At 37.6% G+C, this 24,689-nt stretch overlaps 1 protein-coding gene across 1 annotated transcript; it reads right to left on the minus strand.

The window, feature by feature from the left end:
• Positions 1–259: 259 nt before the first annotated feature.
• Positions 260–4,462, minus strand: LOC107816389 (uncharacterized). Its single transcript, XM_016642100.2, has 4 exons — positions 4,210–4,462; positions 2,677–2,889; positions 1,680–1,899; positions 260–1,174 (listed from the first exon to the last, which is right to left on the minus strand). The coding sequence occupies exons 1-4, from the start codon at positions 4,335–4,337 to the stop codon at positions 935–937; spliced, it is 801 nt and encodes a 266-aa protein (XP_016497586.1). The 5' UTR covers positions 4,338–4,462; the 3' UTR covers positions 260–934.
• Between the last annotated feature and the right edge of the window lie 20,227 nt (positions 4,463–24,689).

Consider the following 24,689-nt stretch of genomic DNA (forward strand, 5'->3'; position numbering starts at 1 on the left):
CGGGACAGGGCAAAATTTTGAAAAAATGCTAAACATGGCAGGGTAGGGCGGGTTAAAATGTTAGCGGGTTGCCCTGCCCCGCCCTACACCATCAGTGTGATTGGAATTGCCAAACAACCAAGGCAAATGAAAATAACTTTTGAATCAACGGAATCTAACAGTATCATGGGTGAAAGTGATACTGTGAAATACTTCGTAAGTTTTATGTGTCACCTGAATCGAATAACAGTAAAACTAAAAGTATTTCTGGCCCCTGTGACTGAACTGAATGAATAAATAGATGAAATCAAGAAACAATTGAACTAGCAGTTCGAACAAAAAATTAGAAGAGCAAAAGTTGTATGGGTTCACACAGACTCTGACTAAAAAGTAAAAGAAGAGAAAATGATATCGAAGTAGTTCCGGTGATGCCATAAACAAAAAGTTCAACACAGACGCACCAGATAGAGGGAGAGAGCAACTCTGACCTGGTAACTCCGAGACGAGGCAGCCAAGCACAGCATCTTGCATTGACCACATCAAACTAATCTCCATAAGATCAAAGTTTAGCTTTTTCATTTTTGCCTATCTAGTACTAATAAAGGGAGTAAATATCCCCTAGCAGTTCAACAAATACATATTGGACTAACTTCCGAAGTCATGACGAAACTTTCACCAATCGGTTATGGCTCTGTTTGTCCCCTCTAGATTTACAAAATACAGTGATTAACAGCATTAGCCATGAATTGCTGATGTAGAAACTCTTGGAAGTCGAGCTTAGCAAATGTAGAAACCAGCGATGAAGACTTTGGGTTGAGCCATGGCAATATCATTCTGGTTGAGTGGACTTCTAAAATATAGCAAAATTGTGGCTCTACAACTCTCCATGAAAGGCACACAATGTTGAATATCTTTATTCATAACACCTGAGCAAGAATCTCTCTTTAGATTGTGCTTATAAACCAATGGGCCTAGATTTATTTTTGCTCAATAGTTTCATCAGATTTTCTTCCTCTTCAAGTTTTTTCCTTAGAGCAGCCTCCTCCTTTTGTCTTTGAATGAGCTCTAACTCCCGAAGTCGTTCTTCCTCTTTTCGCTGCTGCTCCAGAGCCTCTCTCCTTTGAGCCTCTTGTACCCTCCTCCGGTTCTCCTCAAGCATTTTGTCCAGCTCCTCTCTTTCTTTTCGTGCTTTTTCCTGTTTAATCCAGTGTTATGTTAGAAACAATGCTATTGAAAGGTTCAAAGATCTGTATATTTAGACAAAGAGCATGAAAGTTCAATCTTCATGAAATGGAATGATAAGAAACTGCGTTGGAGTTGTTAGAAAGGGGAATAAGATTCATAAAAAGGAAGAAATCTAGCAGATGTGCTCTCTAAGGTTGAACTAACAAGTAGATTTTCAAAGTAATCAGGAGGTCTGTGGAGTAAATCAGTGAACCCCATGCCTAAACCTCTTCCAAGAAAAGCTGCTACGAAAGTACAAGTAGAACAAAGAAGAACTAAACCTTCCTTGCTTCCTTCCACATCCAAATTAAGTATTGATAAGTTTTAGTTTTTAGTAAAAAACGTAATATCTTTCTATAAAATCTCATCTCATAAAAATAAGATGACAAAAAAGAAAAGTAAAAAAGCAGAGAATATAATGATTAGTAAAATATCAACAAAAGGTCAAGAGTCAATAACCGGCAAGAGAAACTTACTTCTTTTAGCCTTGCCTCGGTAAGAGCAGCTTGCTTTTCTCTTTCAAGTTGAATTACAACATCTTCAAACAGTTTTCTGTGACCTTCTGCTATTCGTCTCTCAATTTCCAGCCTAACTTCCTCTGAACATAACTTCTCGTCGACCCTTTTCCTTATTTCTTCCTCCAATCTCCTTGCAGTTTCCTCTTCTAATTGCTTGAGTTCTGCTTCTAGCTGTAGCCTGAAAATTATTCAATCAATTCAAAATACAGTGGGCACATGAAATAAAAGCTCAACCCTTCAGCAATTCCCAAGTTTGAAAAGAAAAAACAAGTACGTCAAGCGAGATACATGTTACATCTACATATTTTGATATATAACCAGATCAAGATACAAGACGAAGATGTGAGGCACATTCAGACCCAAAGACAATCAGGTCATTAACTTCTCTACTAATAACCCAACAGGCCAAAAGTCGACAATGGTTGAACACAATGCTAAGACCTTTTGTACAAATATGTTAACATGAGCAGTAATTTCATAAAAGCACACAATGAATAACTCCACAATGACATATAACTATATAAGTACCAAAATAGATACCTTTCATGATTTTACGGGTTCATTTGAACCAGTAGCTTTGGCTTATACTCTGGAACATATATTTTAAAACCCCACTAAATAAATACAAATAACATATTTCGAACCCAGTAAATTCGATGGAATGTGGCAAAATTCCAAATCCTATCGAATATAGCTCTCTCTCTCTCTCTCTCTCTCTCTCTCTCTCTCTCTCTCTCTCTCTCTCTCTCTCTCATCTAAGATAGCTATTTGTTCTTTCCCACTAAGTTTCCTGGAGCTTGCTGTTCATATCCTCTTGTTGTTTCTTTTTATTTTCTGTTTATGACTTACTATTAACTTCTTTAACTTAAAGGCTAAATATAACCTCCAAGAAAGCAACTTAAGAATATAGGCTCATAGCCACAGGAAAATCTTGAAGGCATCACATCTAACAAACCTTTTCTTTTCCTCTTCCTCTTTTTTCAATTTTTCTGCAGCACTTTTACGCTCAGTGGACGTAAGACTGGGACTTCGAGACTTGGGCACAGGAGACTCTAAGGAACTATGACTTCGTCGTCTCCTGTGACGCCTCGTTGTCGGGGACCGGCTTCTTTTGCGTCTTGCATCTGGTGAACGGCTCCGACGGCGAGTCCCAGAGCGACTTCTTCTCCTGTGAAACAAAGCAACAATAACTTGAAATGTATATAAGTGATAATGAGAAGGTCCAAGTCAACTTCAAAGAGATCCGCCACTAAATATAAGCTATCCCATGTGGTTCACTGTCCCAACCTTCTTCTTGCAGAAACATAAAATTTTATTGATGCATTAAAAGATCACAAGGTAATATGACAAGCAATCCTCTGAAGAGGAGAATTGAAATACAGAAAGAAAACACAGCCTTACAATGTGAAAGTGGATACATCCAGGACATTTACAACTTTAACCCAAGGGTGTGGCCTAGTGGGCGCAAACCTTGGAGATCTAGGTTTAAATCCCAGTAGAGACAAAAATACTCGATGATTTTTTCAATCTGCCTAAATATTGGTGGTCAAAGTTACCCAGTACTGTACTGGTAGTGGAAGGTAACAGGTACCTGGTGGAATAGTCGAGGTGCATGCAAGCTTGCCCTGACACCAGCATTATTTAAAAAAAAGAGAGGAGGCATTTACAGCTTTATATCACATGGAAGTTAGAAAATCTCTGTGCTACCTAATCACACACAAGCTGCGCGCATGTACATATATCAGGAAAAAAGTCCGTCCTTGCACTCTTTACAAAATAAAGCATACTAATGCCAACAGTTCAGACTCATCTTTAAAGAATCTTCCCTTTAACCTCAAACTGACCGGTGAAGAAGTCATTTAGTGAGGATGGATACACTGAATTGTTGCAACCCATATTAAGGAATACTGAAAGCTGCTAAAAAGTGTATAGTCTCAACCGAGTATTTGGAAGATTTGTGGAAGTCTTCTCTGATTCTTTATCTTGTTTCTTTTATTGTATGGAAATTCAATTTTCAGAGCTGAGATTGTTCTATTATTAAAATATCTACTAAAGATGATCCCTTGTTATTTTTTATTAGTGATAAGCAAGCAGGTTAAAAAAAAATTGTAGCAATTTATTGTTAAATTTGCAATGCTGAAATTTGAATTATATGCTCATGGAATTGGCTCTAGAATGCTGGATTGGGTTGTTTTAATGATGGAGAAAAGTTCCAACTGATTAATATGGTCACATAAATTCAACAAGAAAAGATACATTTAATTTAAATTTCAATTTAAACTATTTTTAGTTAAGTTTCTAAACATTTGAGTAGAAATAAAACCAATCTTGTTGAAAAAAAAATTAAAGTAAAAATTGCACCTTTTCAACCAGACAGAGATTCAAATTCATATAGGTTAGCTCTAGAGCATAAAAAAATCATTTTTCAATAAAGATTTAATGTAAATTCATATATGTATAAGAGCTGGAAATTCCGCAAAGAGTTTACCTGCTGGAATACGGTGAGCGGCTTCGGTCACGGCGGCTCCGGTGGCTGCTGCGGCGGTGATTCACCGGAGATCGAGACCGAGAGTACCGCCGAGAATACGACGGCGACCGGGATATACTCCGACCCATGATTACATACAGTAGGAAAATCTGAATATTTGCTCAATCGTGAGCTAATTAACGTGTTGGGGAAAAAAAGATTAGACCCGATTGATTTGCTGCTTGGCCCATCAAAATGACCCTTCGCGGCCCAAAAGAAGTATAGAAATGGCATACGTAGCCCCTTTTAAGGGCATCATATTAAACATTAGAAAATGACATAAATAGGATATCTAAGGGGTGGTCTTTAATTTTTGACTTTTAATTATGAAGCGTTTAAACTTTAAAACTTTGTAAATTCGGCTATATTTTTAAATAGCGATCCTGAAAATGGCTATTTTTGCACTTCCCCCAAAAATTATTTGAAATCTCTATTTTACTTTTAGCGGACCATGAAGTAGTTTAAAAAAATATTGCGTTTGGACAAGAGATTTTTCTTTTGTGTTATTTTTTGTTCTTAGTCTCTTATTTTTTTGGTGAGTATTGGATAAGAAAATCAGACCAAAAAAAAGCAGAAGCAATCTATCTAGGTAAGAAAAGAGAGAAGTCCTAATGCGGTTATTTTCTATTACTCGTTACATTTCGGTCAATGTAAACCTATTTCGTTAGGTTTGTTCCAAAATGATCATATTCTATATTTGAAAATAATTTAACTTAAACTTTAATTTCATCCTCTATGTTTTTATAGCGACAACGAATGCTCTAATATGTTAACACCACAAATTTTAAAAAAATCAGTCACACAAATACTATGGCTTATTTAAAATCACAAATTTTGATAGTCTTCGTTTAGCTTGGCCAAAAGTACTTTTTTTTTTTTTTACAAAAAACATTGTTTGAAAATTTTGAGTTGTTTGGCCAAGATAAAAAAATTCTTCTGAGTAGCAGCATGCCAGCATAAGCAGTTTTACTGCTTTTTTTTAGAAAAATTATAAATTCTAGCTTCTTTCAAGAATCAGAAGTAGAAGCAAAAAAATTAATTTATTCAAGATAAAAATATTCTTAGTATAAATTTATATTTTAAAATTATTCCTCATTAATTTAATCTTTTTCTTTTCCTTCTTGTCCCTACTATCATTTCTTCTCTTTTTTAATTTCCTTTGTAACTTTATTTCCCTATTTTCATTGTAATTTTATTTTCGTTCTCTTATTCCTCTTTTGAATTGTCTTTGTCTTTCTACAATAAATATATCTCTTTTTATTATATTAATTTATAAAGTAGATTTTTAGTCTATACTAAATGATGTGTTTATATTTAAATCATCATATAAACATTAAGTAACATCAGATACCCAAAATTATTATTTTGGATAACTATATTTTATATTGATTAGAATCTTCAACTTATATTTTTACTTTATATTCTACATTTTAATTGAATTCTTTTATAATAAATATTTAAATTTATTTATATTATTTAAATTTATTTATATTATATAAATAATACTAATTGCAAATTAAACCTTTACTTTTTTCATAATTTAATACTAAAGAGTATTTATTCGAAGATTTGGCCAACCACAACATGCTTATCAAATATTATACAAAAGTACAAACACAAATTGCTAATCTTCAATAATACTTTTTTTGAAAAATATTTTTTAAAAAGTACTTTCAAAATAAGTAGTTTTTGGTAGCTTAGCCGAAGATGTTCTTAAATTCCACGTCTAGTCAAATAGGTTTATATGAATTGGAACGGAGCGATTAATTTTTTTAAATGATTATACTAAGACAATTTAACGCAACTTTGCAAAAAATAGGGTATACTGGAAGAAATTTTCTTATATAAGTGATACTAATTAGCTGAGAATACATTATAATCATGTTAATAATTACTCTAGGTCATATGCTTTCTAGGAGTCTTATATCCCTGTTACAGATATTTAAAGTAGGAAATATATAGCATTTCTAGTACTTTTCGTTTTTATTCTTATTTTGTATAACGTTGGCTTGAGATGAATTTAAAAGAGAAACATAATGTGTCAGTTGTTGTTATTACATTATATAGTAAAACATAAATAAGATATAGAGATAGAAAGAAGGAGGAGTTTTTCTTCTTCAATTGTGTGTCCTTTACAATCTGATTACATGCCAATTTATAGGCATAAAAAGGTAAGAACACTATAGTAAAATAGTGCAAAGGATGGACATAAAGTGTGAAAATCCATCCACAAACTATTCATACATAGATATTCATCCATATACTATTTACAACACTCCCCCTTGGATGGCCATGTAAAAATAAATATACATTATTAAGAGCTTAACAGGAAAAACCTGGGAAGTACATAGTTATTTGTAATACGCATTACTTGCTGCCTCATTAAAAACCTTACTAGGAAAATTCAATGGGACAAAACCTTAGTTAAGGAAAAAAGAGTACAAAGCGTAATTTTACTCCCCCTGATTAAAATATCACTTAAGGTCTCGCAAACGCCGCATTCCAATCTTGTATATTAACTTCTTAAATGTTGAGGTTGGCAATGCTTTAGTAAACAGATCCGTCAAATTATCACTTAAAAGAACTTGTTGAACATTTATTTCACCATTCTTTTGAAGATCATGAGTGAAGAAGAATTTTGGTAAAATATGTTTTGTTCTGTTTCCTTTAATGTATCCTCCTTTTAGTTGAGCTATACATGCAATATTGTCTCCATACAATATTGTTGGAATATTTCCTTTCAAAGAAAGACCACATGTTTCCTGAATGTGTTGAGTTATTGATCTCAACCAAATGCATTCTTGGCTTGCTTCATGAATGACTATTATCTCTGCATGATTTGAAGAAGCAGTAACCATAGTCTGTTTCACTAAACGTCATGATATGGTTGTATCTCTACATATAAACAAGTAGCCTATCTGAGATCGAGCTTTACGTGGATCAGATAAATATTCTTTATCTGCATAACCAACTAATGTTGACTTGGATTCATTTGAATAGAATAAACCTATGTCTATGGTCCCTCACAAGTATCTGAATATATGTTTAATACCATTCCAGTGTCTTTGTGTTGGGGAAGAACTAAATCTTACTAATAAGCTTACTGAGAAAGCTATATCTTGTCGAGAATTGTTGGCAAGATACATTAATGTCTCAATTGCACTAAGATATGGTATTTCGGCACCTAAAAGCTCTTCATCATTTTTATGAGGTCGAAATGGATCTTTATTTATATCAAGTGATCTTACAACCATCGGGCTACTCAATGGATGTGCTTTATCCATATAGAATCATTTTACGATCTTTTCGGTGTATGTTGATTGATGGACAAAAATTATATCTTTCATATACTCAATTTGTAGACCAAGACAAAATTCCGTCTTTCCAAGAACTTTCATTTCAAATTCTTTCTTCAAACAGTCTACTGCTTTTGGAAGCTCTCCGGGAGTTCCAATATTATTTAAATCATCAATATATACAGCGATTATAACAAATTTAGATACATACCTTTTTATAAAGACACAAGGACAAATTGAATCATTCTTGTACCCTTCTTTCAACGGACACTCACTAAGGCGATTATACCACATGCGCCCTGATTGTTTCAATCTATATAAGGATTTTTGAAGCTTTATTGAATAAATTTCTCGAAAACGTTTATGTGCTTCAGGCACATTAAATCCTTCTGGAATTTTCATAAAAATTCCATTGTCTAGTGAGTCGTACAAATAGGTTGTGACAACATCCATTAGACGCATATCAAGTTTTTCATGCACTGCCAGATTTATAAGATACCTGAATGTGATAGTATCCACCACAGGAGAATATGTCTCCATATAATCAATGCCAGATCTTTGCGAAAATCGTTGTGCCACAAGTCGTGCTTTATATCTAACGACTTCATTTTTATCATTTTATTTTCGCACAAAAATCCATTTGTACCCTACTGGCTTTATACCTTCAAGTGTTCGAACTATAGGTCCGAAGACTTTACGTTTTTGAAATGAAGTTAATTCTGCCTGGATAACGTCTTTTTATTTTGGCCAATCATTTCTCTGTCTACATTCATTGATAGATTTTGGTTCAAGATCCTCATCTTGTTGCATTATTTCAACAGCAACACTATAAGCAAAAACGTTATCGATAACAAAATTATTTCGGTTCCATATTTTTTTCGTTGAGACATAAATTATTGAGATCTCTTCATTCTCATTATTTTCAGATACCTGGACCTCCCCTGAGGTCTTATCATTTATTATGTATCGGGGCTCTTCTTGAGCCACTACCTCAGTATTATGATCACTTTGAACATTTGCTCCCTTTCTTCTTCGAGGATTTTTGTCTTTAGAACCGATCGGTCTACCATGCTTCAAGAGTGGCTTAGACTTATTTGCTTTAATTGATTGTCCTTCCGGGATATCAACTCGAATTGGAGCATTAGCAGCTGGAATATGTGATTTCGTCACCCTTGGTAGGTCAGTGAATGCATATGACAGTTGATTTGAAATATTTTGCAAATGAATTATCTTTTGAACCTCTTGTTCACATTAATTTGTTCGAGTATCTAAATGAGATAGTGATAATGCATTCCAATCTATCTCCTTTCTCAGCTGCTTATTTTCTCCCCCTAATGTTGGGTATACTGATTCATCAAAATGATAATCAGAAAATCTTGCTGTAAATAAATCTCCAGTCATAGGCTCCAGATATTTTATAATAGAATGAGATTCATACCCAACATATATCCCCAACCTTCTTTGGGGACCTATCTTTGTGCGTTGTGGTGGAGCAATTGGAACATATATTACATAACCAAAGATTCTAAGATGGGCAATATTTGGCTCCTGACCAAAAGCTAATTGTAATGGGGAGACTTTATGATAACTTGTGGGCCTTATCCACACAAATGTTATTGCATGCAAAATAGCATGACCCCATACTGAAATGGAAAGTTTTGTTCTCATAAGCATTGGTCTAGCAATTAATTGGAGGCGTTTGATCAATGATTTCGCGGACTATTTTGAGTATGAACATGAGCAACCGGATGCTCAATTGGTATCTCAGTTGATATACAATAATCATTAAAGGCCTGGGATGTAAACTCACCAGCATTATCAAGACGAATTATCTTAATTGCATAATCTAGAAATTGTGCTCTTAGCTTTATTATTTGAGCCAACAATCTCATAAATGCCATATTGCGAGTTGATACTAAGCACACATGTGACCATCTTGTAGATGCATCTACTAAAATCATATAATATCTGAATGGTCCACATGGAGGGTGAATGGGCCCACATATATCACCCTATATACGTTCCAAAAATGCAGGGGATTCCATCCTAACTTTAATCGTTGATGGTCTAATAATAAATTTGCCTTGAGAACATGCAGCACAAGAGAATTCCTTAAATTGAAGAATTTTCTGGTTCTTTATTGAATGTCCGTGTGAATTCTCAATTATTTTACGCATCGTAGTAGAACCAGGATGGCCCAACCGGTCATGCCAAATAATAAAATTATCTTGATTAGTAAACTTCTTATTTACTATGGCATGTGTTTCAATCCTGCTAATACTTGTATTGTATAAACCAGAGGAAAGAGAAGGTAACATTTCAAGTACATATTTCTTACCAGACTTTATTGTAGTAATATAAAGATATTCAATCTTTTCATCATTTGTAGTCTCAATATGGTAGTCATTTTGGCGAATATCTTTGAAACTTAATAAGTTTTTTTGAGATTTACTACAATATAGTGCTTCATCAATAGCCAAATTTGTTCCTCCTGGTAGTAATAAATTTGCTCTTCCAGAACCTTCAGTTAATCTTGTACTACCAGCTATTGTATTAACATTGGCTTCTTTTATTACCAAATAAGAGAAATATCTTTTATCTCTTAAAATAATGTGTATTGTAGCACTATCCAGAAGACATATATCATCTTTATTAATCTTGAGTCCAACTGAAGACCGGGAAATTTTCATATTCTTCATATAAAAAAAAAAAAAAGTATATCATAAGAAATATGAAAGTCTAACAGAAAAAGAATATTATACATTAAAAATGTAGAAACCAGCAACACATGATGTATTAGAAAAATACACTCAAGAAAAATAAACTTGTTGCAAACATAAAATGAAAAATAATAACTTTCATTATAGCTTCATTCCCCAGTAAGATGATTAGTTCTTCAGTCAATACCCTTAAAGAAGTCTCCAACTTTTAAATGAGTAATATTTGCAAGGCCTCCAAAATTATCATCTTTATATACAAGATGTGCCTCCCTCAAAAAGAAAGAAAACAATGTGGAGGCACACTTGACAAAATGATCTGGCATAAGACAAATACGTACCCAATGACCTTTCATACTATATCGGTGGCACATATTAATTTTACCTTTTGAAGGATTAATTTGAGAACCCTTATTGTTCTCCTGTTTATTTTCACCATGATGATGATAATTATTTTGTCCCCTGCCACATCCACGCCTACGACCATGTCCGCGACCACGGTAATTATTTTATTTTCTTTCAAACTTATCATATGCTGCTACAACATTCACTTCTGGGAATAGAGCTGACCCAGTGGGACGAACTTCATGATTTTTCATTAAATAGAGTAGGCATGTGATTAACTCAGAATATTTCTTAAAACCCTTCTTACGGTATTATTGTTGTAGCAATACATTTGAAGCATGAAAAGTGGAAAATGTTTTTTCCAATAAGTCCTCATCTGTGATTGTATCTCCACATAATTTTAATAGAGAAATTACTTTGAAAATAGCAGAATTATACTCACTTACGATTTTAAAGTCTTGCAACCTTAAATGTATCCACTCATACCGAGCTTTCGGTAATATCGTAAGTTTTAGGTGGTCATATCGATCCTTCAAATTAATCTATAAATGAAGTGGATCTTTTACGGTTAAATATTCAGTTTTAAACCCTTTATGTAGATGATGACGAAGAAAAATTATGGCTTTCGCTTTATCCTGATTTGATGCTTCATTTTCTTGTATAACATTTTTTCCGAGATCTTTAGCGTCAAGGTGAATTTTAGCATCAAGGACCCATGATAAATAGTTCTTCCCGGTGATGTCAAGTGCCACAAATTCAAGTTTTGATAAATTTGATATAGTGAAAACTATCATAAAAGATAAATAAGTTAAGAAATAATTATGTTATTAAACAATTAATAAAACAAAATGATTAAGGAAAAAAGAAACGGAAATAGAGCTATATCATGTAAACAACCTACTATTTCATTTCATTCTGGCCATAAAGTGAACACAACACACTATTTTATTTCACTTTATAGTTGTGATATATATGATAAGTAGAATTGAACATGACTAACATTATTTATATGTTCCAATATATATAGGAAAAAATACGACATGACACGTAGCCGCTTAAAAGAAGGACAAGTGGAACACAAGATGGGGATGGCCACCGAACATAGTTATTCCGCTTGTCACCGGAAGGAATAACGATCATAAAAGGAGTATTAAATGCTTTGCGTCCGGTAACATTTAATACAGAATATTTTGCAGCATTAAGGATGATGACCCATTACAAGAAATTTGGCATTTATGTTTAACGTTACATCTTCATCAATGGCCCTCATAATTGACATTAAAGAAGGGCATGATCATAGGGCTTCCTTCCCTAGACATAGTTATAAATAGAGAGTTCAGTTATCATTATAGAAGACATAAATTTTCTGGCTAACTTACACTACATTCTATACAATATTTTAATATAATTTTATTTTCTCGCTTTTGATCTCATCATTGTTGTGCCCGTAAACCCTGTTCCCGGACTCATCAGCTCTGTCGTTCCATCTACATTCTAAGGCTAAGTATTTTATATTTCATTAGTTATTTTATTATCTTTTGGATCAAATTAATTTACTTGTCTAGAAATCAAACAAATTTAACTATACCATTTTACGGGTAAACAGTTTGGCACCCATCGTGGGGCCTAGACAGTCGTGCGATTAAATTGATTATTGCCTTTTTTACTAACGTGTTTGATTATTTTGTCTTAGAAAAAATCACAAAAGAAATGGCAGATAACACTGTTAATGGCACACGCAACCCTGAAATTCAAGGGGAGAAGCCTCATTTCGAGGATTCAATCAGTGACACTCACAATGAGGGAAATGACGCCACACCAGTGCATGACGGACGGTATCCTCGACAGGTTCGGGAGACGACTCCTGATGATACTGATGAGGAGCATGTAGCGGATGCAGTGAGGGTCCTGCAAGAGCAACATGCAATCATTCTAGGCCATCTCACGCGGTAGGATCAGGTTATGACGGAACTAAAGCAGGCACTATCGGGTGCTTCTAATAATGCGAACAGGCGAGATCCAATTCCTCCCGATGTTCCCGCAAACCAAACGACACAGAGAATCGACAACAACACTCCCAGGGACGAAGTTGGCTCCGACGGGGCCGGGAGGAGTATATCCGGCCTCAACAACGGTAATGATCCGTTCAAGGAGGAACTTTTGCGATTCATGAAGGAAGTAAATGCCCGCATGGATCAAATCCCGGGCGTGCCACCAGTATTGAAAGGCCTGAACTCGAAGAAGTATATTCAATTATCGTACAAAATCGAGTGCGGCCCCGGAATTAATCCCAAAGCGGTTCAAAATGCCCGAAGTGCCGAAGTATGATGGAACTTCAGATCCACATAAGCACATTACCACCTACACAACAGCAGTGAAAGAAAATGATTTGGCTCCTCACGAAATTGAGTATGTGTTGCTGAAAACATTTGGTGAGACTCTCACGAGGGGAGCTTTAACGTAGTATTCATTATTGCCCGAGAATTCCATAGATTCATTTGAGTTGCTCGCGGATTCTTTAATCAAAGATCATGCCAGTGCCAGAAAGGTACAAGCCCGAATGTCCAACATATTCAGGATCTCACAGGGAGAATCTGAATTATTACGAGAGTTCGTTACCCGATTCCAGAAGGAAAGGATGTTACTACCGGCAGTCCCAGATGAATGGGAGGTTGAAGCGTTCAGCAAAGGTTTAAATCCGAGAAGTTCGTACGGTTCTCGAAAGTTGAAGGAAAGTCTGCTCGAGTTTCAAGCAACGACTTGGGTGGATGTCCACAACCGGTACGAGTCGAAAATAAGGATCGAATACGATCAAGTTGGCTTTCCATTGTTGACCAAAGGACTGGGGAAAGATGATATTGACATGGATAGACAAACTTTGAGGGGCCAGTTTTTGCCCTACGAGCAGACAGAAGGTCGCGGCAAGAGCTTCCGGACAACAGACAAGTTCACCATTGATAAAAGGACCGATCATGGCCGGAACAACAGATCGCTACAGGATAGAGAAATCTCGAGGTCGCGAGATTCTTCTTACCCAAATTTGTTGGAGTATAACTTAAACCTCAGTGTGGAGGAGTTGGTATTAGCCATAAGAAATATCAAAGAGGCACGATTCCCAAAACTTATGAAATCTGAATCCAGCCAGAGGGATCCCAATTTATGGTGTGAATACCATGGCACTAACGGCCACCGGACTGGAGGCTGCCGACACCTCCGAGAAGAAGTGGTAACACTGTTAAAGAATGGTCACCTCAGAGAATTCTTGAGTGACCGAGCTAAAAATAATTATGGTCGGAACAGGTGCGACACGAAACCTCGAAAGCAGGAGAAGAACCCCCACGCCAAACGATCAACATGATCTTCGGAGGAAATGAAATTAACGGGGTTACCTTTTCGGCAGCGAAGAAGACAAAAGTATCAATAACTCGTAGTAAAAGGATCCGGGAAGACGATATCACATTTATAGACGAAGATGCAGACGAATTACTGCTACCGCACAATGACGCACTGGTAATTTCTTTAAATGTGTTAGATTTTAAAATTAAACGTGTTTTATTGGATCCAGGAAGTTCAGCTAATATTGTACAATGGAGAGTATTGGAGCACGCTAAACTCATTGGAAGCATTATCCCAGTAATGAAACTCCTTGCCAGATTCAACCTCGCAAGCGTGACAACCCGGGGAGAAATTTTGTTGCTCACGAATGCTGAGGGAGTAATGAAGACAACTCTCTTCGAAGTGGTAGATAGAGATATGGGGTATAACATCATCTTGGGAAGACCATGGCTGCACGAGATGAAAGTTGTGCCTTCAACATATCACCAATTTTTAAAGTTTCTGACACCCGAGGGGATCAAACAGATAAGGGGTGATCAACCGGCAGCAAGGGAGATGAATGCAATTTTGGTCTCCAGTAGCAAAGGAAAGGAACGTGCGACATAGCAATTATCGGAACCATCACCTGCCCCCGAACCAGATGAAGTTAGCACGGGGACAGAAGAGTTAGAACAATACCAGGTACAAGGTATTTTCAAGTACCAGAAGAGACGAACGTGACGAAGTCCACGACAGAAGAACTGGAGCAAGTTGTGTTGTTCGAAGAATTCCTAGAAAGGAAATTCCATTTGGGAATAAGATTGCACCCGGAGCTCAGGTCGGCTTTTATTGAATTCCTTAAAATTAACGCTGATTGTTTTGCATGGTCGCACGAGGATATGAAAGGAATCCCGACGGAGATAGTCGTGCATAAGTTAAGCTTAGATCCCAACATACCCCCGGTAAGGTAGAAGAAGCGCCATATTGCCGAAGCAAGGAATAAATTCATCAAAGAAGAGGTAACCCATTTACTTAAGATTGGTTCAATCCGAGAGGTAAGATATCCAAACTGGCTAACCAATATAGTAGCAGTTCCTAAGAAAAATAATAAATTTCGCATGTGCATAGATTATAAGGATCTTAATAAGGCGTGCCCGAAAGACTCATTCCCATTGCCAAATATCGATCAAATGATTGATGCCACGGTCGGGAACGAGTTAATGAGTTTCCTCGATGCTTATTATGGATACAATCAAATCAAGATAAACCTAGAAGATCAGGAAAAAAATTCGTTTATAACGAATTTTGGCATATATTGTTACAATGTGATGCCATTCGGGTTAAAGAGCGCCGGAGCCACTTATCAACGACTCGTGAATAAGATGTTCGAAAAACAAATAGGAAAGACTATGGAAGTATATATAGACGATATGTTCGTTAAGTTTTTGAATGCAGGTGATCACCTGAAGCATTTGAAAGAAACATTCGACATCCTGAGGGAGAATAATATGAAACTTAACCCCGAGAAGTGTGCGTTCGGGGTCAGTTCGGGTAAGTTCCTAGGATTCCTAGTTTCACAAAGGGGAATTGAGGTAAATCCCAACAAAATCAAGGCCATAGAGGACATCCCAAATCAATTTTCTAACGTAAAAGAAGTTCAGAGGCTCGCAGGGAGATTGGAAGCTTTGAGCAAGTTCTTTTCCCGTTCATCAGAAAAATGTCATCGCTTCTTCGCACTACTCAAAAATAAAAATAATTTCGAATAGACACCGGAGTGTCAGCAAGCCTTGAAGGAGTTGAAGAAATATTTGTCAAGCCCTTCGTTGCTCTCAAAACCAAAAGAAGGTGAAACGTTGCTAGTCTACCTCGCGGTTTCAGAAGTTGCGGTAAGTGCAGTTTTAGTCTGGGAGGACGAAGGTACGCAATATCCCATTTATTACGTCAGTAAAATTTTAATGGGAGCAGAAACTCGCTACCCATATCTGGAAAAGCTAGCCTTATCTTTCGTAGTCGCCGCTCATAAGCTGAGGCCCTACTTCCAATGCCACCTAATAACTGTAGTGGCTACTTTCCCTCTGAGGAATATCCTCCATAAACCCGAGCTCTTGGGTAGATTGGCCAAATGGGCCGTCGAAATGAGTGAGTTCGATATAGAATATAAACCGAGGACTGCAATTAAGTCGCAAGTCTTGGCGAACTTCATGGCCGATTTCAGTCCGGGACTGTTGCCTCTGGCGGCCAAGGAGGCAATAATGGTGTCAGAATTGACATCGAGAGTTTGGAACTTATTTACGGACGGAGCTTCAAACGTAAAATGGTTCGGGCTTAGAATAGTCTTGATCACACCTTCGGAGAAAACCTTAAGGCAAACCATCAGAATGATTCCTTTAACTAACAATGAAGCAGAGTACGAAGCTTTGATTGTAGGGCTCGAATTGGCCCGGGGGCTTGACTCTGAAATCATCGAAATCAAATATGATTCGCAGTTGGTGGTGAATCAGGTCTACGGAATTTTTGACACCAAAAAAGAACGTATGCAGTAATACGTGGTAAAAGTTTAGGCTTTATTGGCACGATTCCGAGAGTGGTCAATTACTCATATCCCGAGGGAAGATAACGCGGAAGCAGATGCATTGGAAAATTTAGGCTCATCGAAAGAAGTCCAGGGATCGGAATCAAGAACGGTAGTACAACTTATGAACTCAGTCTTGGACACAGATGGTTACTATAAGGTGAATTCGACTAGTTTGGTCTGGGACTGGAGAAACGAAATAATCAATTTTCTCGAGATAAGTTAGCCAGAAATAATCCTTTCAAGGTCCATTGTCCCGGTGCTTAGGAGCATCAGAAGCTAACTATGTCATGAGAGAAGTCCACGAAGGGATATGCGGCAACCACTCAGGTGCAGATTCTTTGGTGCTGAAATTAGTTCGGGCAGGATATTACTGGCCCCGTATGGAACAAGATGCCAAAGACTTCGTACAAAAATGTGATAAGTGCCAACGCTACGCACCACTAGTACATCAACCGGCAGACCCCCTACATTTGGTTCTATCCCCGTGGCCATTCATGAAATGGGGGATGGACATCGTCGGATCACTACTACCGGCTCCCGGAAAGATAAGGTTTCTTATAATTTTGACTGACTATTTTTCTAAATGGGTGGAAACGGGTCCTTATCAGAAGACCAGAGAACGCGAAGTGGTCGACTTCCTGTGGGAAAACATAATTTGCAGGTTTGGAATACCAAAAGAGATTACATGCGACAATGGACTACAGTTTATCGGCGCAAAAGTTACAAAGTTCCTTGAGGATTTGAAGATAAAGAGGATTACCTCTTCACCTTATCATCCGAGCACGAATGGTCAAGCAGAGTCAACAAACAAAGTGATTAGACAAAATCTAAAGAAAAGGTTAAAAGCAATAAAAGGCAACTGGCCCGAAGAATTACCCGAGGTTCTATGGGCCTACCGAAAAATGACCAAATCAAGCACGGGAGAACCCCCTTTTTTTCTTGTGTACGGCGCAGAAGCTTTGATACCGTTGGAAGTAGGAGAACCAACCTTAAGGTATTTCTAGGCTAATGAAGAATTGAACAACGGAGCAATGCTAATCAACTTGGAGCTGCTCAAGGAACGCAGGGATTTGGTGCATGTCAGAATGGCGGCTCAAAAGTAGAGAATGGAGCGATATTATAATCGAAGAGCCAACCTCCGTTATTTCAAAGTAGGAGACTTGGTCTTGAGGAAGGTAACTCAAAACATCCGAAAACTCAACACGGGCAAGTTAGGCCCAACATGGGAAGGCCCTTATCGGGTTTCAGCTATCACTAGGAAAGGATCATACGAGTTGGAGAACCAGAACGGAGACAAGTTGCCCAACAACCGAAACGTGGCTCACCTCAAAAGATATTACTGCTGACAAATAACAGCCAAACGGAAAGTATGTATTGCACTATTTTTCCCTTCGTTCAGTTTTTGTCCCAATTGAGTTTTTCTGGCAAGGTTTTTAACGAGGCAGCAATGGAAAGCATACTACGAAGACAACAACAATAAGATCTCCGATGCCAAGTCTTCACTCGGGGCGATTAGGTAATCTTTGGTTCTATAGCAAATTTCCACCGGGAAGTTAAGTTTGCTACCGAACAGAGGTTACCCGATCGTTCATGAGCACAAAGCACTAGAGGGCTGTTAGGTATTCTTTCGCTCAATAGCATGGGTTCCTAAGGGGAAACAAGATATGTTGCCGAGTGAAGGATTACCTAGCAATTCATTGGTGGAATCTTCGAAGATACAAGACTTTCAGTGTTCCAATTCACATTTTTCGCATTCGAACACTAGGGGGGGAATGATATGAGAATACGGCAACACTGAATGCCACGTCAACTAGGGAACAAAAATCCGGAAACAGAATACATCATCGGGATCGGGGACTGTGCAGCCAGCCCCATAGAAACAAGTTGTACAAGATAGCCACAAGTCATGGCAATTTCTTTTCTGCATAGAAAAATGCTTATGTACTTTTGAAAATAGAAGGAATTAAATTAAAAGAAATCCTTTTATTTTTATCTAGTTTCTTGTCTGAACGATGAGTTAATTTTGCCATTTGAAAGTTAAATAAGTACTTCAAATATTAGTGCCGTAATGAATAGGAGACGTCCTCTTCAAGAGCATCATAAACATAAGAGGGCTCTCTCTTAAACCCTCTCATTAAAGGGTTGGTTCTGGAAGAATCAATGCCCGGAATCTAGAATACCATCGGGGAAAAATACACCCGAAGCTGCATACGAAAAAGACGCAAAAAGCAAACTTGCACAAATACTCATGGAAACCCTCGCGAAAAAGGGATAATACTTGGAACCAAAATACTTCGAAGAAAAAGTATCCGAGATTACACATAATAAAGCGCGAACAGAACAACATGCGCAATACTTGAGCAAGTATGAAAGTTAAAGACTTGCATGAATATTCAAACGAATGTAAGACTCAAACGATACTTGAGCAAAAAATATATTTTTATTTACAAGGACGCGTAAAAATTATAAAGGTACAAAATAGAAAAAGAAACAAATAGCTAAACTGCAGCGTCTCCGGAATTAGGAGGAAGAGAAGTATCCGCATCCCTGGGAGTAGTAGATGGTTCCACCGATGGCTCAATATTTTCCCCAGCTTGGTCTTAGGTATCATCGCCTTCCGATCCTTCTTCAATTTCCAAAAACTCGGAACCAGAATCAGAAGAACCTGAAGCATCAGACTGCGCCGGGAGTCCATTTTTTGCAGCCAACTCAAGCTCTCGGGCCTTAGCAATTTCGGCACCAATGTCAATGATACCATTCTTGGCCTCTTCCGAGGTTTTTCTCTTCATGCTATACATGGAATAAGTTTTTTCAATAATGAGGGAAGTCGCTCGATGCTTGAGTTCTTCTTTGAGTTGAGTAACTTCGGCGGAAAGGTTTTCTCGGGCGGACCTAACAAATTTGAGACTGACATCGAGCTCACGGACAGTTGAACTAAAGAACATTTTATGCTCGATTATTTTCCTGTACTTCGCTTCTAGCTGGTCATGTTTCGCTACCACAACAACAAGCTCTTCACTTTTGGAGTTTAAGGCTGCTTCAAAATTATTGACTCTTTCAGCGGAGGCAGCCTCACGATCGGTTGCAGCAAGAATGACATTCTGGACTTCTGCCCATTTAGCTTTGGCTTCATCAAATCTAACCCTCAGCGACCCAATTTATTGGCTAAGGGTTACCACTTATTGCTCGCTTTGCTGCAAACGGGCCTCCAAAACAACGACCTCGGTAGCCTTGGTTTCCAGTTCTGAGAGGCGGAGAACAGTTTGGTCCCGTTCCGCCAAAAGCTGATCCCGTTCAAGAGTAAGTTCTTCCTTCTCACGAATCAGCCTTTGAAGGCCCTCAAAATCAAGAAAGTTGGCCTACAATACAAAAGGAGGAAAAACTTATAGTATATTTGTTCAAAAGTATAAGAAATAATAGAAGAAGAAAGGAACGTACCACTGCGGCGTTGTGCATAGCATTGTTCAACAAACACTCCCCCGAGAGTGCCTGAATCTTTTCCCAGTCTTTTTCTGAAGCCAAAGGCTTCAGGTAATTAGCAAGCTCCACCGGCCGGGATAGCAGGTTGCACCCAGTAGAGACTGAAAAAGTAATGTTCCTCCTCCTTTGTAGATCTTCAGAAGGGACAGCATAATTTTGCCCCAAATTCCCATGAACTGGGGACTGTGGAGGAGGGATACCTTCTTCATGGTCAGGTGCGGCCGATGGAGATGATGTAGAAATCGTTGTTGGAAGAGTGGATGAAGATGTAAATGATGTAGCCATTGCTAGTGGTGATGAAGGTGGAGATGAAGCTGAAGGAGTTGACGAGTGGGAAGCAGTTGTATCAAATGCAGTGATGGTTGTTTGATGCTCGCCAATCAAAGACAGCATGGACTCGGTACTCAGCCCCGCGGTACCGGTTACAACAATTGGGGTCCGGAAGCGAGAGTTAGCATATTCAACTATATTAGATTCTCCCCAAAGTGCTGAGACGTCATCGTTAGTTGGTGCAATTATCTCAATAGGTCGAGCATCCAGTTGAGATGATGAGGATCGTATCCTTCTATGTAAAGAAGCTCCTCATCACTAGCTTCTTCATCATCATCGATCATTACAGTGTCTATGACTAGCCCGGAATGAGGATCAGTGATCGTCACTGGAGATGACTGGGGGGCATAAACCTTTGCCCTCTTATTCTTTTCCCCGGTCGTAGAGGAACGTCTTCTCTTTGGTTGCTTGTTCTCTGGCCGGAGACTCTGTGAAGAAATATTTGTGCCCGAAGCAGGCCTGGAGATGCCTGTTTGAGTAAGTGCCTCCTGAAGCAGCCTCGCCGCATCAGCAGGGTCAGCCAAAACATCCTCCTCGGGGACATCAACTAAGCCCGCAGGTAAACCTAATTTTGTGAACAAGTTAGAAGGGTTCAACCAAGTTCTTCATATAGAAAAAGTGGAAACAAGGTAAAATAAAGTTACCATGATTTTTGGCCTTCCACCCGTATTTAAGGGACAACTCTTTTCACAAACGAGTTTCGGGCGTTGTGATGCCCAAGATCTTCTGAACCCACCGGTCCAAGCCTTCTACCACTGGTGGGGTCCATCGAGTCGCTATAACATATGAAGGTTAAAGGATCAATACAGGCATGAAAGAATATTTAGTAAGAGAAAGTGTATTAAAGGGAACTTACGAGAACGGTTCCAAGCAACCGAAAAGGATGAAGCCGTTATTGGAATAATGTCACTGGTGGCAAGTGAAATGAACCATTCCATCCACCCACTATCGTTGTCATCATCCATGCTAGTCAACAAAGCATGGTGGCCACGTTTATAGAGATTTATCATACCTCCCCGGAAAATCTTGAGGGAATAAAGGTTCATCATACGAGCTAATGATAGCTCTTCCCCAGTTTTCTGACACAGGCGTCGAAGGCAGGCAACCGTTCTCCATACTGAAGGGCTCACCTGTGCCAAGCACACTTGGTAGCGGAGGCAAAATTCCGTAATCACGGGATTGAGCTCTCCGCTCAAATAAAATGCACCCAAAGTAAAGGAATACGTGAAAAAATATGTAAAACCTTCATTGGGAAGAGTCACTCGCTCCGATAAATCAGGAGCAATAATATCTAACTCAGGGCAGCGACATTCCTCCTTCACATCAGGAATACTGGAAGGACGAATAGAAGAAGGGTACCTACTAACAGCCCATGTGCGAGGGTTAGCAGTAGGAAATTCCTCTTCAAAATCTTTCGAGAGTACTAAGCCTTCTTGGGATGATGGAACCCACTATTGGAGGAACGGAATCCTCAGTTTTGTTCTTGCCCTTTGAAGAACTAGCACGTTTTGAAGAGGAAGCCATTGGAATAGAAGGAAGGAAAATTCCTGGTTCAAAGAAGATCAGAGAAAGGTTGGGAAATAGAGATGCGAGTTAGAAGTTTGAGAAATTATGAAGTACATAAGAGGATGATGATTCGTATAAGTAAATTTTTGGCGGCTAAATTCATGGCCATGATTACCTCGATAATTGGTAAAAGCTATGCTGAATCGTGGGATGGCGCATATTCGGGACATTAAATGCGGAGAGATGTGCGTCTAATCAACTGTCAGAAAACTTCAAAGGGAGATATAGTAATTCCTGCCAATAAGGTGCTTTCTACCAACTTTCCGGTAACTCATGATTGTGTCACCAGAAAGCAAGGAGACTATCTGTATAGGAAAAAATATAACATGACACGTGGCCACTTAAAGGAAGGACACGTGGAACACAAGATGGGGATGGCCACCGAACATAGCTATTCCGCTTGTCACCGGAAGGAATAACAATCATAAAAAGAGTATTAAATGCTTTGCGTCCGGTAACATTTAATACAGAATATTTTGCAGCATTAAGGATGATGGCCCGTTACAAGGAATTTGGCATTTATGTCTAACGTTACATTTCATCAATGACCCTCATAATTGACATTAAAGAAAGGCATGATCCTAGGGCTTTCTTCCCTAGATATAACTATAAATAGAGAGTCCAGTTATCATTGTAGATGACACGAATTTTCTGGCTAACTTATACTACATTCTATACAACATTTTAATATAATTTTATTTTCTCGCTTTTGATCTCATCATTGTTGTGCCCGGAAACCCTGTTCCCGGACTCATCAGGTCTGTCGTTCCATCTACATTCTAAGGCTAAGTATTTTATATTTCATCAGTTATTTTATTATCTTTTGGATCAAATTAATTCACTTTTCTAAAAATTACTAACGAATTCAACTGTATCGTTTTATGGGTAAACATAATACAATAAATATAAAGTAATTAAACTAATGTAAAGTTATTATTTGTCACTTCATTTGTCACGGTTCTTCAAAATGCCTTAAAGGTATGTTTTGATCCAGGAAGTCCACGAATATTATAAGTAGTGTCACTAGTGGGTAGCTAGTTTGGTGACTTTGAGGTCATCTAAGAGTTGAGCACTGGAGGAAATAATTATTTTATTACCGCAACGTACTTAAATTATTTAATATGCCCAAGAGCATAAGTAATCTACATATGATATGTACTGTCATAAACAAAATTAATATAATGATACATACCTTAATAAAATATGACTCAATTTAGCGGGGATAAAAATAAAATTAGATATTCGTGTTCATAACATGTTATGAAATAAAAGTAATTTAGTAAAATATAAATAATAAATAGAGATAGAAAGAAGTAGGAGTTTTTTTCTTCAATTGTGTTTCCTTTACAATCTGATTACATGCCAATTTATAGGCATAAAAAGGTGAAGAACACTATAATAAAATAGTGCAAAGCGTGAAAATCTATCCACAAATTATTCACACATGAACATTCATCCACATACTATTTACAACAAAAATAAAAAAATATGATTTTTGGATGGAAACAAAAAACTAAAGAAATGCCAAATGCAATTTTGCGCTCTTCGACCTTTTGGCATGATTATATGTTTTTCTCTTTCAGTTATTGAAGGAAAAGATTAAATAGAACTAATATATTAGTATTGATATGCGGAAAGAATACTGTCGCAAGTAAAAATAGATTGGATTTAATATTAGTTGGCTGTGTGTGAGAGAGGAGCAGAAGTCACGGATAGGAAAGACAATAAAACAGTAGAGAAAATGACTTACTATTAAAGTTAGTTTTGATGTATATATATGTGTGGCTATGAACAAACGTGTGTACGGAATATACAAATTGCAATGAGCCAAACTGTCAAAGCGAGCCCGTGATGCTCCTTTGTCTTTACGCAAAAATAAAAGAGAATGAACAAAAAAATATCTGTTTGGAAAGTAAGGAAGGGAAAACAAAGAAATACTCATAAGATAAAAAAGTTTATCCTTCACTTATTTTGTCAAACATTAAACATTTTGATGAATGATCTTGTAACTATATTTTCATTATTATTTATTTTTAGTTCTCGAGACTAGACCTGTCAAATGGGTCGGGTCGACCCACGAACCGACCTACATAACCCATTAAAATTGACCCTTCAACCGGCCCATGACCCACGAAACACTAACCGGACCAACCCATTAATTTAAGGGGCCTGGGCTGAGCTATAATATTTTAACCCACCGAACCGGACCAAACCTGAACCGGTAGCTGATCCACGGGTCACCCGGCCCGGACCAGCTCACATATATATATTCAGACAAGTGGTAAAGACTTGAATCCAAACATTAAAGAAAGAATATAGTACCAGATATTATGAGGCGTCTTGTCGAAATAGTCGAATTCCATATGTTTTAGACTATTAGTTACGGAAATAGTCAAATTCAATATGTTTCTCAAGTTTTAATGTTAATAAAGTATGATTTTTCTTTCATTTGTATTCTAATTGGCTTTAACGACATGTAGTAATTTCAAGTTCATATATTTATATAAAGTTTGAAATTTTTATCATTTATTAGTTTTTAACTTTTATTTATTTATTAAATTGGACTCAGCCCATTAGGGCCCGGGTTAAGGGGTTACTGGTCCGGATCAGGTTAACATATTTTGATTAATGGGTCAAATTCAGCCCAACCCCTGTAAGAAAGTAAACCGGCTCGGACCGGTTAAGGATCCACGGGCCAAGGGTCAACGAGTTCGGATCCGGGTTGGATCGACCCATTTAACAGGTCTACTCGAGACACTTCACCTTAGCGGTGGAGTCTATTTCATCAAGGGAATTAAAAAAGAATGCTCTCTTCTG

Source organism: Nicotiana tabacum, chromosome 13 (genome assembly GCF_000715075.1).
Source record: "Nicotiana tabacum cultivar K326 chromosome 13, ASM71507v2, whole genome shotgun sequence".
NCBI classification, from domain to species: domain Eukaryota; kingdom Viridiplantae; phylum Streptophyta; class Magnoliopsida; order Solanales; family Solanaceae; genus Nicotiana; species Nicotiana tabacum.

Bases quoted from the DNA above. Each gene is read 5' to 3' on its own strand.
- LOC107816389 (XM_016642100.2), bottom strand. From the start codon at position 4,337: ATGGGTCGGAGTATATCCCGGTCGCCGTCGTATTCTCGGCGGTACTCT. The intron at 1,900-2,676 runs GTTTGTTAGATG...AATAATTTTCAG, and splicing joins GAGGAAGAGGAAAAGAAAAG to GCTACAGCTAGAAGCAGAAC. The intron at 1,175-1,679 runs GTAAGTTTCTCT...TGGATTAAACAG, and splicing joins CCGAGGCAAGGCTAAAAGAA to GAAAAAGCACGAAAAGAAAG.